Genomic DNA, 23,269 nt, shown 5'->3' with positions numbered 1-23,269 from the left:
TTCACTGATTTTTACAATGTGCGTAGTATAAAACATGCTGTCAGTGGCTGAAAGATTTTTTTATTTTCAGTTTACTGTATTACCCAGCACCACTAGTTTAAAACATACAATTTCTTACTTTTTCTTTTTTTATTTAAATTATTTTGAGCGTTTATATAGTTAAAAAAGCTTTTAATTTGTTTTAAATCTCTAATCATGATCAAACTAGTTCATTATTTTCAGTATTTTAATTACAGATTCAAAACAGAATTATAGTGAGGGGGGACTTTTATGTTGACAGGAAATCGGTTGGGACTTTGGCCAAGTTATGCCTCAGCGCGGAGCAAAACAAACACGTGATTGGCCAATCATGTGACTCAGTGTGTATGAATGGGCGGAGCTTGCCGCTGGCGGGGCGGGGCTATGTGGAGGTCTATTAGCAGAGTGTGAGCTAACTCCTGCTAAAAACAGCTAAAAAACAGAGAGAGAGAGAGAACCCAAACTCACCCAGAACCAGCAGAACGGAAGCATGGCGGAACCGGCGGAGAGAGGTACCGAACCTGCTGCTGCTGCTGCTGCTGCTGCTGATAATGTTTATAAAGAGATAAACAGGCTGATATTCAGAAGGTTTAGTGAGGGACCTGCTTATAAACCCCTGTTCAGAAGAACAGAACTACAGCTCTGTAAAAAATAAAGAGATCACTTCAGTTTCTGAATCAGTTTCTCTGATTTTGCTATTTATAGGTTTATGTTTGAGTAAAATGAACATTGTTGTTTTATTCTATAAACTACAGACAACATTTCTCCCAAATTCCAAATAAAAATATTCTCATTTAGAGCATTTATTTGCAGAAAATGAGAAATGTCTGAAATAACAAAAAATATACAGAGCTTTCAGACCTCAAATAATGCAAAGAAAACAAGTTCATATTCATAAAGTTTTAAGAGTTCAGAAATAATCAATATCTGGTGGAATAACCCCGGTTGTTTTTTAATCACAGTTTTTTTATGCATCTTGGCATCATGTTCTCCTCCACCAGTCTTACACACTGCTTTTGGATAACTTTATGTTGTTGCTTTACTCCTGCTGCAAAAAATTCAAGCAGTTCAGCTTCCTCTTGATTATATTCCAGAGGTTTTCTATTTGATAAAATCAAAGAAACCCATAATTTTTAAGGGATATCTTTATTTTTTCCCAGAGCTGTATATATCTTTGCTTATAGAGTAGAGCTGAAAGTACTGCAGGAGTTCTCAGTTAGGTTCCGTTCATTTCTGAGAAGCTTTTCTTCATATGTCTATGTTTTGTTTGATTACAGGACTGTCAAAGCTCTCAGAACTATTTATCCAACACCACTTACTAGATCATGGACCAAACTAGCACAATTTATAATAATTATTTAAGGTATATTCTGCCGAATCAGTGCCATTTCTGTCCCCAGGAAATTACTTGTATAAATGTGCACACAAAATAACTTGAAAATAAATTTTGTTATTAAACACAGTGTCTTGTACATTGACCTAATTGTCAAAGTAAGATATGTAATTAAAACATTAATAAAGATTATTTAAAACACTGAAAAATAGCATTAGTTTCCTGCTCCCACTCTCTAACTATAAACTTTACCATCAAAGATAATTATTAAAATTCTTCAGAGATGTATTTTGTTTGTTGCATTGTTGTGTGACTCCACATTCAATATATGCTTTAACAATATATATTTTTTAATACATTCATAATATTTAAGCTTAAATACACATTTTAGTTGTGTTTCTGGGTTTTACTCTGTCCTGTTACGGTAACATGTTACCCTGATCATCTAAAACATCTGAATGTTCTACAACAGGAAGTCACATCTACAACAGGAAGTGACATCAGCTGGTTCTTCTGAGGATCATGGAAAGACCAACATTAAGTTTTCTCATTAGTTTTTTTCTGTATATTTGATCTTATTGTAACGATGACTGAGGAGCTCAATCTCAACACTCAGTCCTGTTACCTAAATTCATTCTTAGATCGTATTTAATTATTTTTAACATACAAGTTTTGAGAAAATCCCTAGAATGTGTTTTCAGGCTGTTAGCATAGACGCCATTTAGCTATTTTTCATGTTTTTGCTAATCCTATGCAAAACAACTAATTCCTGTTACTTTCATTCCTATAACTCAAAACATAAAAAGTAACAGGAGTGAGTTCCAGTAACAGGAGTGAGTTCCAGTAACAGGAGTGAGTTCCAGTAACAGGAGTGAGTTCCAGTAACAGGAGTAAGTTCCAGTAACAGGAGTGAGTAGAGGCAAGAGTAGAGTTGTTTAGATTTACCTTTTAAAAAAAACACATGTGCGCACATAGGGCCCATCTGTTACCGAGTGTTCACTTGATAATTTTTTTCTAAAAAATAAAAAATAGGATTAAATCACTTTTTTTACCTCTTTATTTGGTTCATGTAAACCTGTTAGGCTGTAAAGAGTTTGACCAGTACATGTTTTGAATAGTTAAATATGAGTTGTAAGATTCAGAATTAAAAATAAGATTAATTGGGAAAGGTTACAACAAGCAAATTGCACCCATTCGGTATAATGACCCTTAATCAAATCTCTTGTTCTCCCTACAGCGTACTACCGGTTCCTGGTGCTGTTCTTTAACTGCATGCTTACCTTTGGCTCCTACTTCTGCTTCGATATTCCCAGTGTTCTCCAGGAGCAGTTCCAAGGGGTAAGAATCCTCACAACCACACTAACCATTAACTACACATTAACATAGAGAGTAACTCCTCTGTTACAGTCTAAAATAATACAGAGTAACGCCTCAGCTGTATATATGTGATCCAGCTGTATATATTCTTGCCTCTGTGGTTAATGCATTAGCGTAGGCTACACCTTAGACTCTGCATGTACTTCATATATACAGGTGTTGGAAAATGAAACTGAAACTCCTGGTTTTAGAGCACAATAATGTATTGTGATGACGGACAGTTCTGGTGGAAACAGGAGAGTTGAGGTGCACATTGAATTCTGCGTGATTTGATCAGCCGTGGTTTTATGTTTTTTGGATACAATCCGGGTTAGCACCCGAACATCCCTTTCAGACAGCTTCCTCTTACAGCGTCCACAGTTAATCCTGTTGGATGTGGTTGGTGCTTCTTGGTGGTATGCTGACATTACCCTGGATACCGTGGCTCTTGATGCATCACAAAGACTTGCTGTCTTGGTCACAGATGCTCCAGCAAGACGTGCACCAACAATTTGTCCTCTTTTGAACTCTGGTATGTCACCCATAATGTTGTGTGTGTTGCAATATTTAGAGCAGAACTGTGCTCTTACCCTGCTAATTGAACCTTCACACTCTGCTCTTACTGGTGCAATGTGCAATTAATGAAGATTGAACACCAGGCTGCTCCAATTTAGACATGAAACCTAAAATCCCACACTAAAATGATGACAGGTGTTTCAGTTTCATTGTCCAACTGATGGATGGATTTAGCAGCCAGTAACAGCTGCACAACACCGTAAAAACAGAAATGCTGTAATACAGAACAAATTAAGTATAGGAGATAGCAGATATCAGCAGATACAACAAATACTAAACATAAACCTGTGGAAGTATCGTATTTAAGTTAAGTGTGAGTAGTGTAGTGTCCAGAAGTAACGCTTCAGTTACTGTACAGAGTAACACTTCAGTTCAGATTACAGTTTCAGATCTTGCAAAGTGTAACATGCTTTTTTCCTTTGGTTTGGAGTGTAACTCTCACATTACTGGAGGGTTAATCTCCTGTCTCTTTGGAGAGTAACGCTCCTTTTCCCTCCTCTCTGCTAGAGAGGAGGTTTTTACAGGAGTATAGAGCAGTGTTAATGCTCCCATTCCACTGAGACTAACACTCCTGATTAATTTGTTTGTGGTTAAATTGATATATTTTGTCAGATTTTCATGAAATTTGTTTTTTATTTCAATATTATATAAATACTCTATTTTTCTAAACTGTATGATGTGTGTGTGTGTTTCTTACATCCGTGTGTTTCCAGAATCTGACGTGCCCGAACTCGACGGTGAGTTTTGGCAGCAGTAATGGTTCAGAGTGTGTGGAGGGTCTGGGAATGACCCCACAGCAGTACAATCTACTGTACGCCATCTACGCCTGGACGTGAGTGTAACACACACACACACACACACACACACACACACACTACTCTACATTTTTTCGCACTTCACTTTTCTCACTGTTTTTTCATTCATTTTAAAATGTCTAGTTCTGTCTCTAGTATGAATGAATGGATCCTATGTGAGAAAAAAAGTTCTCCGGTAATCCAGTTTAACACTGATTTAGTCCGGTGGTGTCACACATTAGCCTGTCTGTCCTGTGTTTTTCCCTCTTTTAGTTTTCTGTGCTCCTTAGCTGTTTTCCTGTCTTGTGTTCCCAGCCATGTGCTTTTTTGAGCACATGGCATTGTTTTGTTATTTTCCAGTCTCCACCCTAGCCCCGCCCTAGCCCTGCCGAAGTCATTAGTGTTATCACCTTGTGTCTCATTTGTAACTCCACCCTCTTATTACCTCCTCAGGTGTCCCTAGTGTGTGCCTGTGTATAAAAACCCCATGTGCTCCTTTGTTCTCTGTCGTGCTTTTTGTTTGACTGTGTCCTGTTACTCTGTCCGGATCTTGTATATCTGTTTTGTTTAAGCCTGATTCCTGCTGTGTTTTTTGTCTTTAGTGTTTCAGGTTTGCTTTATTGAATTTGTTTCTTTGTTTGTTATTTTTGTTTGTTTGTTTCAGTCTTTTAGTTTGTCCTCTGTTTCAGTTACCTTTTCTTTATATTATTTTGTAGTGTTTTGTTGTTTGTTTACTTTTTCTGATATGGAAAATAAAACTGGCTTGCACTTGCATCCTGCCTCCTCTACGTTACAGGTGGAGGAGTGAGCAGGAAAAACAATAGGATTTCGGCTCTTGCTTATGAATATTTATACATGCAAACCTATCGCCTCTGATTGGCTAACAGCACTGCAACACCAGTAGGCAGCGAGAGGGAAAACAGTTAGAAACGTTTTAAAATAAAGAGATTTTTACATCACAGCATGATGGTGTGTGTTTCCACACAGGAACGCTGTGGTGGTGATCATGGCCGGGTTCCTCATCGACAAACTGGGAAACCGCTGTAAGTGTGTGTGAGGCAGGATTTGTTTTTCTGTTTAGAAAGGCATTACAGAAAAACATTTTTTTTCATACTAAGAGTTTCTTATTAAGTGTTGTAACATTGCCTAAAATTATTGAGCATCCATTACAAATCAAAAAGCAATCAAAAAAGAAAATGAATATAAATAATACATTTATACATAAAAGAATATATCAGTCCTTGTATGATCTTAAACCAATTAGGGTTACATCATTAGCTTAAATTACATCTCAAATGTTTCCGTCTATGTATATTTCTAACAAGTCATCTGGTCTTATTTCTAATATATACTTTGTCCATTTATTGCAGTGTTTTTTAAATAAATCCATTTGAATTTTTACTGAGAATCTTATCTTTTCCATTAGATAAATGTTCTTAGTTACGTTTATCCACTCATGTAATGTTGGTCCTTCTTGTTGCATCTATTTTCTGGTCAGAGCTTTTGTATGAGGCATTTTTAATACTTCCTGTTAGTTTTAGCATAAACGTTCCTGATAACACACACTTTGTGTGTGTGCGTTTGTGTTGTGTGTAGTTGGTGTGTTCCTGTTCTCCTTCCTGACTGTTCTGGGATCAGCTATCTTCGCTCTGGGGTCTCATTTTAAAGGGTCGGAGTATCTGCTGCCCCTCATGCTGACGGGTCGGCTGCTGTTCGGCTCTGGGAACGGATCTCTGACCAGTAGGACACACAGCCTGCACAAGCTCCTCCCACATCATACACAAGCTCCTCCCACCCCCATCTAACACCACATAGCACAGCTGTCTAACCCTGCGCTCATACTGCCCCCCCAGAGATACCACTAATATCCATTACTTTATTCTACACTTAATTGTTCTTAAATTCTCCTTAATTACGTGCAAAAAAAACACCAATCTGGTTTATCAACAAAATAACAATAGGTTTTTACTCCCCGAGTTCACTATAGAATCGCTCGTTACTGCTCTCGCACGCTGATAATGCACATGCTGCTCTCACACTGCCAGCTACAAATACTCATATCACACACGTCTGTCTGTTGTGAGTTTTGTTTATGACCCCTCACACTGTCATGCTCTCTCTGTCTCTCTCTGTATCTCTCTCTCTGTATCTCTCTCTGTATCTCTCTCTGTATCTCTCTGTATCTCTCTCTCTTTTCTTATTTTCTTTCTCTCTATATATCTCTTTTTGTTTCTCTCTCTCTTTTTTCATTCTCTCTCATTTTCTTAGGTCTGTTTGTCTTTCTCTCTCTCTCTCTGTATCTCTCTCCCTCGTTTTTAGTTTTCTCTTTCTGTATCTCTCTCTCTCACTTTTTTTATCTTTCTCTCTCTCTCGCTCTCTCTCTCTCTTTTTCTCTCTCTTTATCTCTCGGTATTATTCTTTATCTCTCTCTCTCTCTGTCTCTTTCTCTCTCTCTCTGTATCTCTCTGTATTCTTCTTACTCTCTCTCTCTCTCTCTCTCTCTCTCTCTCTCTCTCTCTCTCTCTCTGTATCGCTCTGTATCTCTCTCTCTCTCTGAACATATGGTAAGACATCAATAAAAATGTTAACCGAAACAAGAAAACAATTACAGTAGTAATAAAAATAATAACAATAGTAATAATCTCTCTCTCTCTCTCTCTCTCTCTGTATCTCTCTCTCTCTCTCTCTCTCACTCTCTCTCTGTATCTCTCTGTATCTCTCTCTCTCTCTCTCTCTCTCTCTCTCTGTATCTATCTCTCTCTCTCTTTCTCTCTGTATCTCTCTCTCTCTCTCTCTGTATCTCTCTGTATCTCTCTCTCTCTCTCTCTGTATCTCACTCTCTCTCTCTCTCTCTCTGTATCTCACTCTCTCTCTCTCTCTCTGTATCTCTCTCTCTCTCTCTCTCTCTCTGTATCAATTTTCAATTTAAAAAAGCTTTATTGGCATGAATTGCAATTAACAACTTTTGCCAAAGCAATGAAACAAGAAGTTAATATACAAAAGGTAAAAAATACATAAAAATACATAAACAAATATATATATATATATATATATTAACATATCTTACATAAAAAAGTAAATATAAATAAATACTAACAAAATGAAAATAAATGAATAAGATAACAGTGTTGTATGTTGTAATTATTTAAGAAGAGTTGTGATTAGTCTGTTGATTAAGCTGTATCTCTCTCTCTCTCTCTCTCTCTCTCTCTCTCTCTCTCTCTCTCTCTCTCTCTCTCTCTCTCTCTCTCTCTCTCTCTCTCTCTCTCTCTCTCTCTCAGTTGTTCAGAACCGGATCACAGCGTTCTGGTTTAAGGGGAAGGAGCTGGCTCTGGCGTTCGGTCTGACTCTGGCTTTCTCTCGTCTCGGCTCGGTTCTGAACTTCTTCCTGACGCAACGCTTCGAGGCGGAGTACGGCATGCAGTGGACGCTGTGGGGGGGTGAGCTAACACCAAACACACACTTATAGTCTTCCTGTGAACAGATTCTCCTGATCCACCTGAGCTGTGGATCTCTGCAGCTCCTCCAGAGTGATCATGGGTCTCGGCTGCTTCTCTGATCAGTGCTCTGCTTGCTGGATCTGTTAGTTTGGGTGGATGGTTGGTTCATGTCTTGGATGGTTTGTAGAAACAGGTGTAGAATACTGTTTTTCTTATATTATTTTTGGATGATGGATTGATGGAACAGAGCTCGTTGGGATGATCAAAGCTTGGTAGACGTTTTTATAATCTAACCCTGCTTTACACTTCTTCTCCACAACTTTATCTCTGAACTGTTTGCTGAGTTCTTCATTCTTGGTTCTTCATGATGCTGTTTGTTCACTAGTGTTCACTAATAAACCACTGAGGTCTTCACAGAACAGCTGTATTTATACTGAGACTAAATTACACACAGATGCATTAACTCTTAACTTATTAAGTAAAGACTTCTGAAAGCGATTGGTCGCACTGAATTTTATTTAGGGGTTTCAGAGTAAAGGGGGCTGAATGCTTTTCAGATTTTTTTGTGATTTAAAAATTTGTAAAACCATGTATAATTTTCATTCCACTTTACAATCATGCACTATTTTGTGTTGGTCTATTACTTAAAATCTTAATAAATAACATTTAAGTGAGGTGTTTGGTAACAAAAAGTGAAAGTTTAAGGGGGTATGAATACTTTTGCAAGCCACTGTATTACCACCCACAGTGGACAGTGCAGTGGGAGGTAATATTAGCTTCTATGGTGTTCTATGGTGTATACACTGTGTGTGTGTGTGTGTGTGTGTGTATGTGTGTGTGTGTGTGTGTGTGTGTGTGTGTGTGTGTGTGTAGGTACGTTACTGTGTGTACTGGGTTTCCTCTCTGCTATAACGGTCAGTGTGCTGGATAAGGTGGGAATGAAACAGCTGGGTTTGGATGGAGCCATACAGGAGGAGTCCCGCAAAGTGGTGAGTACATCATTCAAAATCTGAACCAATCAGAGTTTAGCTACTTATCATATTATAGTAAGAGCTGCCCACATTCGCCAACTGCATTTTTGGTTTTTAAAAGTCTCATTCCATCATTTATTTGTTCATTTTAAAAAGTGAAAAAAGTGCTCCGGTGATCTGGTATAACACTGTTTTAGTCTGGTTGAGGAGTGGACAGGGAATGTCTTTACAATGTCATAAGTTACTTTACAACATGTGTAATAATGCCCTGCTAAGTGCAGTTCAGCCTATACAGACCTAGTCTTAGAGCCTTAGAATAAAACACCAAATCCACCAGAGATCCTATTTAAACTTATAGTTAATTACAAACACAGAGGTGGGTAGTCCAGGTCCAGAAAGTAAAAATCCCCCCCGGGGTTTTGTTGGCTGAGCCGCAGCAGAGCCGCTCAGGCAGTTGGAAAAACCCTGGGGTGGATTTTTACCTTTGACTAGTGTAAACAGAACTGTTCTATACATACACCTACCTATCTCAATTGTAATTGGCTGGTGGTGTTTTTCCTCCATAGACTAACTCTAACCATTTGTTTCTTAGCTCTGAATTACTGAGTAAAGTATATAAACACTGATGTGTTATTCGCACAAATAACACAGGAATGAACTGCATGCTGTTTCTAGCCCTATTTTAAAAAAATAAATGACTGATTGACACCAGTGAGCTGAGTTTTAGTGTTTAAAAGTCCTCACAGAGACACAGACACTGTATCACATGAACACAAATATAGGAAATTGGAGCACTTTTACATAGCTTGTTTTATTATTGTGTTTACCCTGCTCTAAAAAAAACAGATCTGTGTTCCATTACCCTGATGGTCTGGGGAGAGAAGCTGTGACACTAGGTTTGTTAAGCTGTGTTATTTTACTGTGTGTTTTGTGTACAGAGAGTGCAGGATATCCGGTTGCTTTCTCTCCGTTACTGGTTGCTGGTTCTCACCATCATGTTCTTCTACAATGGGATCTTCCCGTTCATCGCTGATGCCAGGTACATTATACACAGCCTCAGGAAATATTCTCAATATTTATTTAGACCTTTTAGTAAAAATGTACTAAAGCACAAAAGAGCAGACCTGAGAATGAACTTAGTACCAGTACGAAAATACATTTATTACAGGTACTGCAGCACATTTACTATAGTTAGATAAGCCTCCCTGTACTAAAAAGCGTTTACCACTGGTACTAAAACAGCTATGTGCTGAAACAGAGAAACTACTGGACACATGCAATCAGGTACTAAATAAATATGGTAGTATAACATTATCTACAGTTACTAAAACATGTTTCTAAAGATTTTTACTGAATGATCCAAATAAATGTGCTAAAGCACATTACCCCAGACCTGAAAAAGAATTTAGTAACTGCACTATAATACATTTACTACAGGTACTGCAACACGTTTACCACTGGTACTAAAACAGCTATGTACTGAAATAGATAAACTACAGGACCTAAGCAGTCTCAGGTACTGCAACAGTTACACACTAAAACAGTACTATAACATTCTCTACAGGTAATTTAACACATGTAACCAGGTACCAAGATTTTTAATATAGGTTCAAAAGAAGTGTGCTAAAACACAATACCCCAGGTCTGAGAACTGACTTAGAACCGGTACTAAAATACATTTACTACAAGTACTAAGAGTTGTACGATGCACTGAGCGTTCAAGGCTTTTTCAGTACTATGTCGCCACAAACTATTTGGTTCTTTAGCGTCCGATGATTTCAATACTGTGTACAGCCCAGATACAAGCTTTTAAAGAGTCAAAAGAGTCAAATAATAAAACACGACAGCTAAAATATAAGACATCCTCTCTCGTCTGATCTCTACAGAGAGCTGAGAAATGGACAGGTTAATCTGTCCATAAACTACACGACTTTAAAAAAGAAGACTTTTAACAGACTGAAGTCTCACACCCTCTCACATCTAAAGACTCCTCACAGACTTTTTACTCACAGAATAAGATTTTACAAAGACTAAAAATCACTAACTGCAAGACTGCAAATAGATTCTTTCTGAGATTATTTCCCATCATGCTTTTGGTGGAGTTTACATACTTTAATACATATTACATATTAAATTACAAATAATTAAATTACAGTTAGTACTGTGATTTATTATCAGAGACTCACAATATTTGTCCTTATCAACAGTTTATTTTTCTGCCACACTGTTAATTCTTGATATTTTTAATAGAATATATTTTGTGTGCAGTTCTGATAATAAGCTTTGGTACACTCTTGTATTATAGCAAAGAATCACAGTTTCACTGCTATACATTTGCCTTTGTTGTAGATAGAATTAATGCAATAAAAAACATCATTCTTGCTAAATATGCATTTATTAAACTCGATTGTATTAAATATAACACTACAGCACAATAAGAAAAAGTAGTGCAAAATAAAATAACTTTAAATATAATGATTTTAAAGTGCTGCCTGTGTTTAAAATAATGTACATATTAAAGTAAGAACCATATAAAGCCTATTAACTGCAAAATGTGATCTTTTTTTAAATCGTTTGTACGTGAACGGTCACGTGAAACATATTCTTGTCCTTCCTGTAGCTCTTCTCCTATTGGTTCTTGGAATTGTTCACGTCACTATTTGCCTGATTGGAGTCTCAAGGTTAATTTTATCGGAGCAGCAGGACGCGAACCCGACTGACTAAAACTTTCAGTCGTAACCATCCTTACACTGAACGATCGACTGCACCTCGACTCTAACCAGACTCTCCTGATTTTATCCCGACTTTAAAAATTGCTTGAAAATCGTTTGGTGTAAGGCCGGCAGTAGTAGAGTTGGTTCAGATTTATCATAAAACACTTAATCTGTACAGAAATAACAAAACTCAAGCAAAGCAGTTCAATCTAAAATAAACATTTTATGTTCAGACATTTTTATTGTTGTTGTTTTTTTTTTCTTCTTCGGTATCAAGGTCAAAATTCTGGTATTGTGACAACCCTACAGGTACTGCAACACATTTACTATAGATAGAAAAGCCTCCTAGTACTGAAATACATTTACAACTGGTACTGAAACAGATATTTTCTCAGGACCTAAGCAGTCTCAGGTACTACAACAGTTACAAAGGTACTAAATAAATATGGTAGTGTAACATTCTCTACAGGTACTAAAACATGTTTATGAAGATTTTTACTAAATGATCCAAATAAATTTGCTAAAGCACATTACCCCAGACCTGAGAACGAACTTAGTGCCAGTACTAAAATACATTTCTACAGGTACTGCAGCACATTTACTATAGATAGATAAGCCTCCCTGTACTAAAGTGCATTTACCACTGATACTAAAACATTCTGATGCAGAACAAACCTGCACTCGAAGAATAGAGATGCATTCTGGCAGGGAGATACCTGGGGAAAGAAACACCTCATCAATCTGACAAACCAATCAGTGTAGAGTATAGCGAGGCTCCACCCATGTAGATGATGATGATTAACAGGATGTAGTAAAGTTTTTCAATCGAGGCGCCGAGTGGTTCAGCAGCCTAATGCGCTGCCACTGTGAGCGGGAGGTCGCGGGTTTGAACCCCCATCAAGCTGCCGGCGCTCAGAGGGAGCACAATTGGCTCTACAATTGGCTCTGCTCCCTCGGGGTGGGTTCAGAACAGTAGACGGCGCTCTCTCCCCGCATCACTCCTAGGGTGATGTCTGCAGCACAGGGCGTCTGTGAGCTGATGCATCAGAACCGAGTCGCTGCGCTTTCCTCCGAGTGTTAGCGCTGTGATGCTGCTCGGTAATGCTACAGCATCAGCAGCAGCTTGAAAAGAGGCGGAGTCTGACTTCACATGTATCAGAGGAGGCATGTGTTGTTAGTCTTCACCCTCCTGGTGTGTTGGTGCATCACTAGTGATGGTGGGAGTCCTAATGAGTGGATTGGGTAATTGGCCGTGTAAATTGGGGAGAAAATGGGAAAAATTTTAAATACAAATTATAAAAAAAATAAATAAAATTTAATCGCTCAGTCAATAAACTACAGTGTGAAACCCAAACTAAACTAATCGACTTAATATAGCAAGAATACAATACAACACACACATGAAGCTCAACAATATCTAATGAAGTGTGTTTGTGTGTTTGTGTGCGTGTGTATGTGTGTGCGTGTGTATGTGTGTGCGTGTGTATGTGTGTGCGTGTGTCTGTGCGTGTGTCTGTGCGTGTTTGTGTGCGTGTTTGTGTGCGTGTTTGTGTGCGTGTTTGTGTGTTTGTGTGCGTGTTTGTGTGTGTGTGTTTGTGTGTGTGTGTTTGTGTGCGTGTGTGCGTGCGTGTGTGCGTGTGTGTGCGCGTGTGTGTGCGCGTGTTTGTGTGTTTGTGTGTGTGTGTGTGCGTGTTTGTGTGCGTGTTTGTGTGTCTGTGCGTGTTTGTGTATGTGTGTGTTTGTGTATGTGTGTGTTTGTGTATGTGTGCGTGTTTGTGTGCGTGTTTGTGTGCGTGTGTGTGTGCGTGTTTGTGTGCGTGTTTGTGTGCGTGTTTGTGTGTGTGCGTGTTTGTGTGTGTGTTTGTGTGCGTGTTTGTGTGTGTGCGTGTTTGTGTGTTTGTGTGCGTGTTTGTGTGTCTGTGCGTGTTTGTGTGCGTGTTTGTGTGTCTGTGCGTGTTTGTGTATGTGTGTGTTTGTGTATGTGTGTGTTTGTGTATGTGTGTGTTTGTGTATGTGTGTGTGTTTGTGTGCGTGTTTGTGTGCGTGTTTGTGTGTGTGCGTGTTTGTGTGCGTGTGTGTGTGCGTGTGCGCGTGCGCGTGCGTGTGTGTGTTTGTGTGTGTGTTTGTGTGTGTGTGCGTGTGCGTGTGCGCGTGCGTGTTTGTGTGTGTGTGTGTGTGTGTGTGTGTGTGTGTGTGTGTGTGTAGTAAGTTTATTCAGGATAAGTACTCAGGTTACAGTCAGAAGGAGGCGGCGTATATCGCTGGGGCTGTGTATGACAGCTCTCTGGTGCTGTCTGCTGCTGTCGGCATCCTCATTGTGAGTGCACACACACACACACATACACACACACACACACACACACACACTTGTGCGCACAAATACAGGCACACACATCACTCATTACCCCCAGTCTTTACATGTTTGCTTATATGATTTTGTAAACTGTGTGTGTGTGTGTGTGTGTGTGTGTGTGTGTGCAGGATTACGTGGGTCTGAGGGGGGTGTTTGCGGTGTTGTGTGCGGTGTTGACGTTGCCGGTGTTTGGGCTGCTGGCGTTCACCTTCGTCCCTCCGCTCGTCTCCACCATCTGGCTCGGAGTCACCTATTCATTTGCTGCTGTGAGTCTCTCTACCTCTCTTTCTCTACCTCTTTCTCTTTCTCTTTTTTTTCTCTTTTTATTTCTCATTAATGTACATTCAGCACCCAATCTCGACAGAAAAATACCTGAAATGTAGAAGTACATTTATTAAACCATTAAAAATTAAACATCACATGATCAAAAGTATTGTTTAGTATTGAGTAGGAGCACCGTTTGTCTTCTTAGGAATGATGCAACAAGAGGGCTCTGATTGGGCCAGTCTGGAATGGTCACAGAGTTGTTCTGAAGCCACTCCTTTGTTATTTTAACTGTGTGTTTAAAATGTTGTTGGAAGGTGAATCTTCTGCCCAGTCCAGGTCAGAGCACTGTGGAGGAGGTTTTCTTTCAGGATATCTCTGAACTCGGCCACATTCATCTTTCCTTCAATTGCAACCAGTGGTCCTGCCACTGCACCTAAAAAAACACCCCCATAGCATGATGCTGCCACCACCATGTTTCACTGTTGGGATTGTATTGGGCAGGTGAAGGGGTCTGAACCAGGGTATGCTCAGCCCCAAAATTACAATAAGTATCCTGATATATAATGTGTAGTTTATTAGCTGATCAGTTGGATCTGGTAGAAATTCTGGCTATCCACAACATCCAGCTCCTAGCTAACTGGTTAGCTAAATTAAATTAGGTTTATGCTAGTTTACAGTAACACCTGCAATTCTAAATTAATAAAAACAATTTGAAAATAAAAGTTATTGGCTGATCAGGTACATCAGGGAAAGTTAAACACACACACACACACACACATATATATATGTGGTGTCAGGTACTACTCCACCACGCTCCTCAAAACCAGCTAGCTGATTGGCTGTTTCTCCTGAAAGGCGGAACTTTATGCTTGAAGTGGCTCCGTGATTCGCGTCAAGAGATTTTCTATTCACTAATAGTACAGCTGAGCTGAGCGAAATGATTCAGAGCTACTGGATAATCATTCGGGGCTGAAGCCCCGGAGGCCCAGGACCGGCGACGTCCCTGGTCTGAACACTTATGACCATGTGATATTTCAGTTATAGTTCAGTTATAGTGATAGTTCACTTAAATAACTTTTAATAAATTTGTGTGTGTGTGTGTGTGTGTGTGTGTGCTGTAGGCGAGTATGTGGCCCTCCATCCCCCTGGTGGTCCCTCAGGCCACTCTGGGGACGGCGATGGGTTTGGCCACCTCAGTGCAGATGATCGGCATCGGAATCTCTAACCTGATTGTGGGGCAAATCCTGGGAACCAAGAGCAGGTAACACACACCTACCCTACAGCGCCCCCTGCACTTCCTGTAGTGTATTACAATGCAGCATATTGATTGATTGATTGATTTTATTGATTGATTGTGTGTGTGTGTGTGTGTGTTACAGTGATGCTAAGATTCCTCTGTGGCGGTGGCAGCAGATGATGATCTTCATGCTGGCGAATACAATCAGCTGCATCATCACCTCAGCTCTACTGAATATAGTAGATCACAGACAGGTACATCTTATTTACTGGGGTTTCTGAAATCAACTCCCTTTATTAATTATTATTAATATCTAGTGGTGCTGAATGTTGAGTAACTTCTTTAAACTAGCCAAAACCAAGAGCTCTTCACTTCCTGCTAGTGATCATGATGGGATACAACTGGGAGCTTCTCTGTGCAACTTTGAAAATGTAGGCGACTGAGGAGCGCCTCCTAGAACCATTTTAAGCCCAGTTTTCTCTCAGCTGAGTTTGGATACTCAGAAACAACCCAAAAACCATCAAGACACTGCTGTGAATGGAAGCTGCTTTTGTTTGGGTAGTGTACCTCTTGGTGTGAGATCGTTGACTGCCCATTCTCCAGATTTATCACTAATCCAGCATTTATGGAGCAGCTGAGATTCTGCAGCTTCAGCTTCCACCTACGAGTGTGGAGCTACAGGATCTACAGGCCCAGCTGTAGCAACATCTGTGGGTAAATGTGCTGCAGGATCCATACAGAACCTGTAGAACCTCCAAACCCAACCCTCTCAATCTCGTCTTATATCCAGCATAGAGGAACCAACATGATCTAAACTAGAGACTCATTTCAGTTACAGAACAGTTTAATTCATTTATTATTATTCTTTCAAACATAGAAAGTTTTAGCACCGAGTGGTCCAGAGGTCTAAAGCGCTGCCACTATGATCAGGACATCGCAGGTTCGAATCCCGTTCATGCAGCTCACCATCAGCTGCCGGAGCACAGTTGGTCTTACTCTCTCTGGGTGGGTACAGTAGTACAGTAGATGGCGCTCTCTCTTTCCCCTCATCACTCCAAGGGTGATGTAGATCTGCACAAGGCTGCGTCTGTGAGCTGATGTATCAGAACCACCAGAGTCGCTGCGCTTTCCTCCGAGCGTTAGCGCTGTGATGCTAGTGTTGGGGCATCACTAGTGATTGGGGGGAAATTGGGAGAAAAATTAACTACGTTAAAACTATCAACTGTGTGTGTGTGTGTGTGTGTGTGTGTGTGTGTGTAGGGAGGTATTCTGAACAGGACGACGAAGCGATCACAGGTGCAGAGAGCTGAAGTGCCGACAGATACAGAACCGCTGGTGAACGAGGAAGAGGATGGAGGAGAGGAAGACCCGGTCAACACCTCCATCAACACCTAAACCTGTCTCTCTCTCTCTCTCTCTCTCTCTGTCTCTCTCTCTCCTTCTCATAAACATAATAAATGAATGGATGTTAAAGGGAAACACACTTTTCTTATACAGGCTTAAATAAATATTGGGCATCAGGTGAGGGAGCTTCTGATTGGCCGACAGTGTTTGTGGACGGAGACCGCTCTAGTGTTACTGTAATAATATAATAACAGCAGATAAATTATAATAGTAGTGATGATGATAATAATAATGTTTGGTTGTTATTGTATAAACAAAATAACTTTTTTTTAGTTTTGTAATTGAGATAAAAGTTTTGTAAGTCGATGTGAAGGGAAATAATCAGTGTTTGCATGTTCATGAACACAAATGTAAAGTTTTATATGATAAAAATAAACATTTCTTCTTTAAAATGACTCTGTATTGGACTTTCTTATCTTGCAGGACTGATGATATGCACATGATGATAACAAGTGATATAAGGAATAATAGGTGATCTATGGAATAATATCACCAACATTTTTGAATATGGTGAATGACATTATACCCTGAAATATGGTACCATACCATCCACCCCTAATTATCACTATCAAAGTATCAGGGTTCTACTTTTTTACTGTTTTTATCAAAAGAAAAATTCACACTGTTCTCATTTGCCATTATATATCTACTAGATACAGATTATATCTGTACAGTATCATTTATTTTACTTTAATCCTGGATATATGGAGATATTTGAAGTGCGTTATCATTATTAGTATCATGATATTCTGGATCATTGACTTCATTTTTTAATATCTCAGTTATTAGGGGTGTGCTATATCATATATCATATCATATACAATAATAAAATTTAATTTCCATTTTGCATTTGCAGTAGTGTATTCTTGAAATATTTTTTTTATTCAGTGTTTTGTCATTTCGTTAAGAATAGGGTTATCGCGAAGATATCATGAAATATCGTGATTATTATTTTAGGGCCGTATCGATCATACAGATTAGACCAATAATATGGTAAATGGAGGAAATTCCTAGACTATTTTAAAATGATGGGTATTATATAAATTCATTAATTAAAGATCGGTGGGGAGGCCTGTATCCTACTAGGATGATGAATCGGTGGAGAGTGTATTAGTGTATTAGTATTATATAGGTTTTTTATGTTTTTTTTTTTGTTTTTGTTTTTTTGTTTTGTTTTGCTTCCCCAGCTGGTCTGTTTCTGTTTGTCTGATTACAGTATTTATCACATTGTTAACCATCCTTTGTCAAGCCATTCTATGTTTTGTTTGGAAAAAGAAAATTCAATAAAAAACATTGTCATAAAAAAATCATAAAAAATAATGTGTTTATTCAGAGTAAATGTAGATAAATATTATTTATACATTTTATTCTTAATTCTTTATTTTGTAACGTTTGCATATTTCTATTTCTATTTCTATGGCACATCAGTCACTTATATATAATCAATGTCATTTCAGCTTGCACTTTGCTCTGTTTATTATTTAATGACCATTAGCAACATCTACTGCACTGCTCCGTTTACAGATAGACAGATATATACAGATCTATCTTTCTTTCTTTACTATTTTTAGTTTGTATGAAATTAAACAACTTTACTGAAAAACAATGGACATTTATATTGATGTTTAATTTTTTTTCTGGCCTTTTTAGAACATCTAACCCCAGTAAACCCGCTCTGAATGAGTTTAAAATGAGTTTATAAGACGATATTTATGAACCAAATATTTGAAATATTTCGTGTCTCGCGGCTCCGGCAGGGGGCGCTACCTGCAGCTCTGATTCTGCGCAGCTGCGTTTTGGGTTTGTTGTTTTTTTTTTGGGAAGTTTGTTGCGAGTTTGTTTTGGATTTGAGGAATAAAAAGAGAAAACTGAATTTGTGATTAAGTTTATTATTATTTATTATTTTTCAATGTATTTTTTTCGACTTTAATCCACATCAAACGGCTCCAAATTCTCGCACTTTCCACCAAACTTGACTTTTTCTTTGGTTCATGGAGAAAAGAAAACAGTGGACACGGTTTTCCCATTGGACGCGGAGTCTATTGTGACCTCACCGGTGGGCGGGTACTTATCTGTGATTGGCCGGAACCGCTGTCCGTCAGGGCTGTTTAATAATTTAAAGGGTTTTTTTAGTTGTTTTTGGGTGTAAGGTTGTTTTATCAGAGTTGTTTTGTGAATTTAGAATATTGATTGGAGAGTGCTTGTGGGAGTGGGCGGGGTTTAAACAATTATTCTAATGTTTAAAACAATTAATTAATGAATTATCTCTGTTTCTGTTTATTATCCGGTTTGGCTCCGCCCCTTTTCCCGGTGAGAGAGCGAGAGAGAAAGAGAGAAAGAGAGAGAGAGAGAGAGAGAGAGAGAGAGAGAGAGAGGTAAACGAACGAACTGAACTGCATTTGCTCACTTTTCCACGCGCTAAGTTTTTCGTTCGTACGTACGCTGTCCGCGCGTGCACACGGCACCTAACGTTATTTGCAACCGTGCAACCCGTGCGCGCGCGCTTGTGTTTCATCCGTTCGTAGGAATTTTCGTAGCGCGCGAGGAAAAAAGCAAACAGCAAAAAAAAAAAAACCCGGAGCCCCCCTCGCGAGCCCCGTGCTACGGGGGGTCCGGACCGCGCCGCGCACGCGCACAGGACCCGTGCATCCGTCCCCGCCGCTCCGCCGCTGCGCACGGAAAGTTTGAGTTGTGATCAGAGCGCGGAGATGAGCTCGAGCCCAGCGGGATCTACCGGACCCTCCTGACCGACCACCGAACCCCCAACCCCCGACCCCACCACCGGACCGGCTCCTCCAGCACCCCCGGCCCCGGCGGCTCGGTATGCGGGCCGCAGGGCAGCAGCAGGCGGCGGGCGGGGAGCAGCTGTGGCGCAGTTCGAGCCTCTGAAGCGGAGCAGCGGATCAGCGGGCAGCGCCGCGCAGCGCGGCCGAGCCCAGAGCGCACCATGGCGGCCAACAGAGACACGCCGTGCCGCAAGTTCCAGGCCAACATGTTCAACAAGAGCAAGTGCCAGAACTGCTTCAGACCCAGAGACACACACCTGCTCACCGACGAGGACCTCACACAGGTGAGTCTGATATATAAACACTCACATATACAGCTCTGGAAAAAAGAAGAGAGCACTTAAAAATGATGAGTTTCTTTGATTTTACCAAATTAAAAACCTCTGGAATATAACCAAGAGGAAGATGGATGATCACAAACCATCAAACCACCAAACTGAACTGCTTGAATTTTTACACCAGGAGTAAAGCAGCATAAAGTTATCCAAAAGCAGTGTGTAAGACTGGTGGAGGAGAACATGATGCCAAGATGCAGGAGGAAAACTGTGATTAAAAACTCTTTAAGGTCTTAAAGCTCTGCATCTTGTTTTGTTGTTTCAGCCATTTCTCATTTTCTGTATTTATAGAATAAATATTGTTGTTTTATAGAATAAAACAACAATGTTCATTTTACTCAAACATAAACCTATAAATAGCAAAATCAGATAAACTGATTCAGAAACTGAAGTGCAGGTCTCTTCATTTTTTTCCCGAGCTGTAAACTTACACAATAACTATAACTTGCATCTGCGTATACACACATCATACCATATTACACATTATACTACACACACTCTCTACGTATGTAACCATGCACATACATTTTGACACTGTCCAATGAAAAACATGCATCTCCAGAATAGCAAACTTACAGGAAAGAGATCATTTTCAAGTTAGTTGGAAAACGGTTTATTTCAGGTAATTTTGGAGAAATTATGGAGTAAACTAAAAATCCACAAGAATGGAGATATGTGTTTTTCATAGGACAGCGATGATGTATACACATTTTCTATTCCCACACACACACACTCGAATTGCACAATAACTATACACACACACACCTGCTCAGTGATAAGGACATCTCACACACGTGAGTCACACACTCTCCTACACACACACACACACACACACTTTCTTACTATATATTTACATATGCCCACTTCACCACCCAGGTATCTGGATTCTCACACACACACACACACACACACACCTGTTTAGTGATTAGGACCTCACACAGGTGAGTCTGACTCACACACTCTCCCTCTCTCTAACTACACACACACACACACACACACACACAAATACACAGTCTTTCTTAAACTAGGCATCTACAGTCATTCACACACACACATACACACACACACCCCTGCTTAGTAATGAGGACCTCACACAGCCGACTCACACACACTTTCTTACTGCACACACCTTCAACACAATGAGCACCACAGATTAGCCACACACACACACACACTGTGACTGTACACAATCCATGCACAGAACTACACACACACTGACAACACAGCTGAAGTACACACACATCAACTACCTGTCATCAGCAGGTGCTGGAGTGTGTGTGTGCACGCGTGTGTGTGTGTGTGTGACAGCGTGAGGTGTGTGTGTGGTGGAGCAATTAGAAAAGCCTTAGTTTAAGGGTTGTCACTTCAGTCTGTGTGTGTGTAGTGTAGTTAGTGTGTGTGTGTGTGTGTGTGTGTGTTTAGGTTCCTGCTGGTTCTGTAAGCTTCTCACTGTGTTTCTGAAGTTCTGGTTCTGATTGGCTGTTGAAGTTTAATTCCAGGTAATAAACTGTAACTGGTGGTCCAGATTTTCCTCTAGGCCTGTGTGCTTGGGGGGGGGGGGGGTGGGTGGGGGGGGAAGAGTATCAATCAATCACCCAACCAACCAATCGCCTAATCGCCTAGTTAACCAACCAACCAATCACCCAACTAATTACCCAAACAACCAATCACCTAATCGCCCAATTAACCAACCAACCAATCTTTATTTCCACTCTGTAGTGCATTGAGGGTACCCCTCATTTTCAATGCAGCCGAGCATTTACAAAATTAAAGGGACTGAAAAATAAGTTTAAATTATAAAAACAAGAAAACAATATAAGATTTAATTAAGAACAAAAAAAGTAAATTCAGAATAAAAGGATATGCGGACAGGCTAAAATGTAAAGCAATAAATCAAAGAGATAAATAATTAGAATAATACAATATAAAACAAATTAAAAAAAATAACAGAGAACTAAAATGACACCAAAATTATAAAAAAGTAAATTAGGAAACTAAAATAAATAATAATAACAAGTTGAAGTATAATAAATAAAATGAATAAATACCAAATAAATTCCCTGTGGGATGCTCTGTGTGTGGGCCGCTAAAAGAGTTAAAAAAAAAAAGAACCTGATTAATGTATTCTAATATTGAGTTGTTGATTGGTCCACAGTAGCTGCAATGCATGGGCCAGTAGCCAATCACGGGCAGATGCCCTCCCCCAACATAAAACATAAATATAACAACCGCCAACAGTAGAGTACACCTCTGCAGATCTCCATCTAAACATGATATCTATAGTCCAGTTCTTATGATCTTTTTTATAAACTTCAGTCTGGCTCTTCTTTGCTTTTCATTGATTAAAAAGGCTTTTTTCTAGCTTTACATGACTTGAGTCCTGCCTCTAGAAGCCTGTTACGAACTGTTCTTGCTGTGTACTTTATCCCAGCTACTATTTGCCATTTGCCATTCCTTTTGTAGGTCACTTGCATCCTGCGGTTGCTGACTGATATTCGAATAAGACGATTTTCATCTCGGTCAGTAGAGAGTCGATTTCACTCTCTGCTGGTTTGTAGCTTTGTTGTCCCTGGTCAGTGATGTAACCACATATCGATATGATACAGTTAAAATTATACAATATATTGTAATATTGATATATTGCCTCAACCATAGTCTTAACAAGTGTATTTTTATTTATGAGGCAGTTCTATAGAACCACTGAGCGGAAGTGAGGCTTAACAGGATAAACTCCATCAGAGTATAAAGAAGGGTCTGTAAAAGAAAAAGAGACTCAGAAGTTAAACCTTCTTATAGGAGAATTTAGCAGAAGCTCTGAGAGGAAGCGAGACTGCAGAAGAAGAACTGCGTGAGTTAGTTCAGTAAGGACAGTTTTACTGGGCAGATTAAACTGGTTCTGGGATCAGATGGAGGAACAGTCTGGGAGATTAACTGAGAGTTTGTGGAGATCTCTGTTCAGCAGCTTTTTCTCCAGAACACACCTGAACCTCACCACTCTGAGCTTTACACAGCTTTCACAGCTGAGCACCAGAGCCAGGAATAAACCGGCTACTGGGAATACTGGAGAATTCCCACAGGGGCTTTTATTGCTAATGCATCCTAATTATATAATAAACACATTATAATTACTGATTAGTAGTAATGAAAAAAGTAAACTGATCATGTTAACGCATCAGGGGATGGCTTTGGAGTGCTCACACCTGTGGAAGTTGTGAGGTGTTATCTTGTGAGTAGAGTTGGACGGTGTACCGAAGGTTCGATTCTTTTTCGATACTACGTCATCACAAACGATTCGGTTCTTTAGCGTTCGATGCTTTCGATACTGTATATAGCCCAGTCACTAGCTTCAAATGAGTCAAATTAGTAGGCGCGATTTGATTCAGTTCATAAGAAAACTGATTCACACCGCAGCAGTCGGTGTGGCAGGATTCAGATAAACTTAGTGTTCTGAACAAATGAATCGATTCACGCGCAAGCCAGCAGAGCAGCAGCGAGTGTAGAATAACAGATGTCTCTCGTCCGCGACTTGTGGACAAAACGGGCGCGATGAGTGAAGTGTGGGAAAATAGTCTGAGATGTAGGCATCTGTTTTTTATTGATATTTTTATTTTTAAATAAAATAACGAAAACTGAAAGTGAAACTAAACTACTTTATTAGCGCTGTTTTCACTCCTGCAGTTGTACA

At 39.6% G+C, this 23,269-nt stretch overlaps 2 protein-coding genes across 9 annotated transcripts in view; both read left to right on the top strand.

Annotated features, from left to right (window-relative positions):
* The first annotated feature begins 374 nt into the window (after positions 1 to 374).
* mfsd1l (major facilitator superfamily domain containing 1-like) lies at positions 375 to 16,858 on the top strand. Its single transcript, XM_049480308.1, has 13 exons — positions 375 to 530; positions 2,589 to 2,689; positions 3,997 to 4,115; positions 5,065 to 5,120; positions 5,674 to 5,817; positions 7,359 to 7,517; positions 8,391 to 8,506; positions 9,427 to 9,527; positions 13,408 to 13,519; positions 13,684 to 13,821; positions 14,944 to 15,083; positions 15,202 to 15,313; positions 16,320 to 16,858. The coding sequence occupies exons 1-13, from the start codon at positions 509 to 511 to the stop codon at positions 16,452 to 16,454; spliced, it is 1,455 nt and encodes a 484-aa protein (XP_049336265.1). The 5' UTR covers positions 375 to 508; the 3' UTR covers positions 16,455 to 16,858.
* Positions 16,859 to 18,793: 1,935 nt separating this feature from the next.
* si:ch73-103b11.2 (myosin-2 heavy chain) overlaps positions 18,794 to 23,269 on the top strand; it is a 92,101-nt gene continuing 87,625 nt past the window's right edge. For 4 of the 8 annotated variants that reach the window (XM_049480301.1, XM_049480299.1, XM_049480302.1 and 1 more), the window contains exon 1: positions 18,795 to 19,533. In XM_049480301.1, coding sequence (XP_049336258.1) covers positions 19,411 to 19,533 — 123 coding nt within the window. In that variant the 5' untranslated portion in view covers positions 18,795 to 19,410. Of the gene's footprint in view, positions 19,534 to 23,269 lie in introns of all 8 variants that reach the window. The other 4 variants (XM_049480300.1, XM_049480298.1, XM_049480305.1 and 1 more) reach the window with 2 other exon arrangements.

Source organism: Astyanax mexicanus, chromosome 6 (genome assembly GCF_023375975.1).
Source record: "Astyanax mexicanus isolate ESR-SI-001 chromosome 6, AstMex3_surface, whole genome shotgun sequence".
Classification (NCBI taxonomy): Eukaryota; Metazoa; Chordata; class Actinopteri; order Characiformes; family Acestrorhamphidae; genus Astyanax; species Astyanax mexicanus.
Note: the sequence above shows the minus strand (reverse complement) of the source record. Positions and strands in the feature narration are given on the sequence as shown.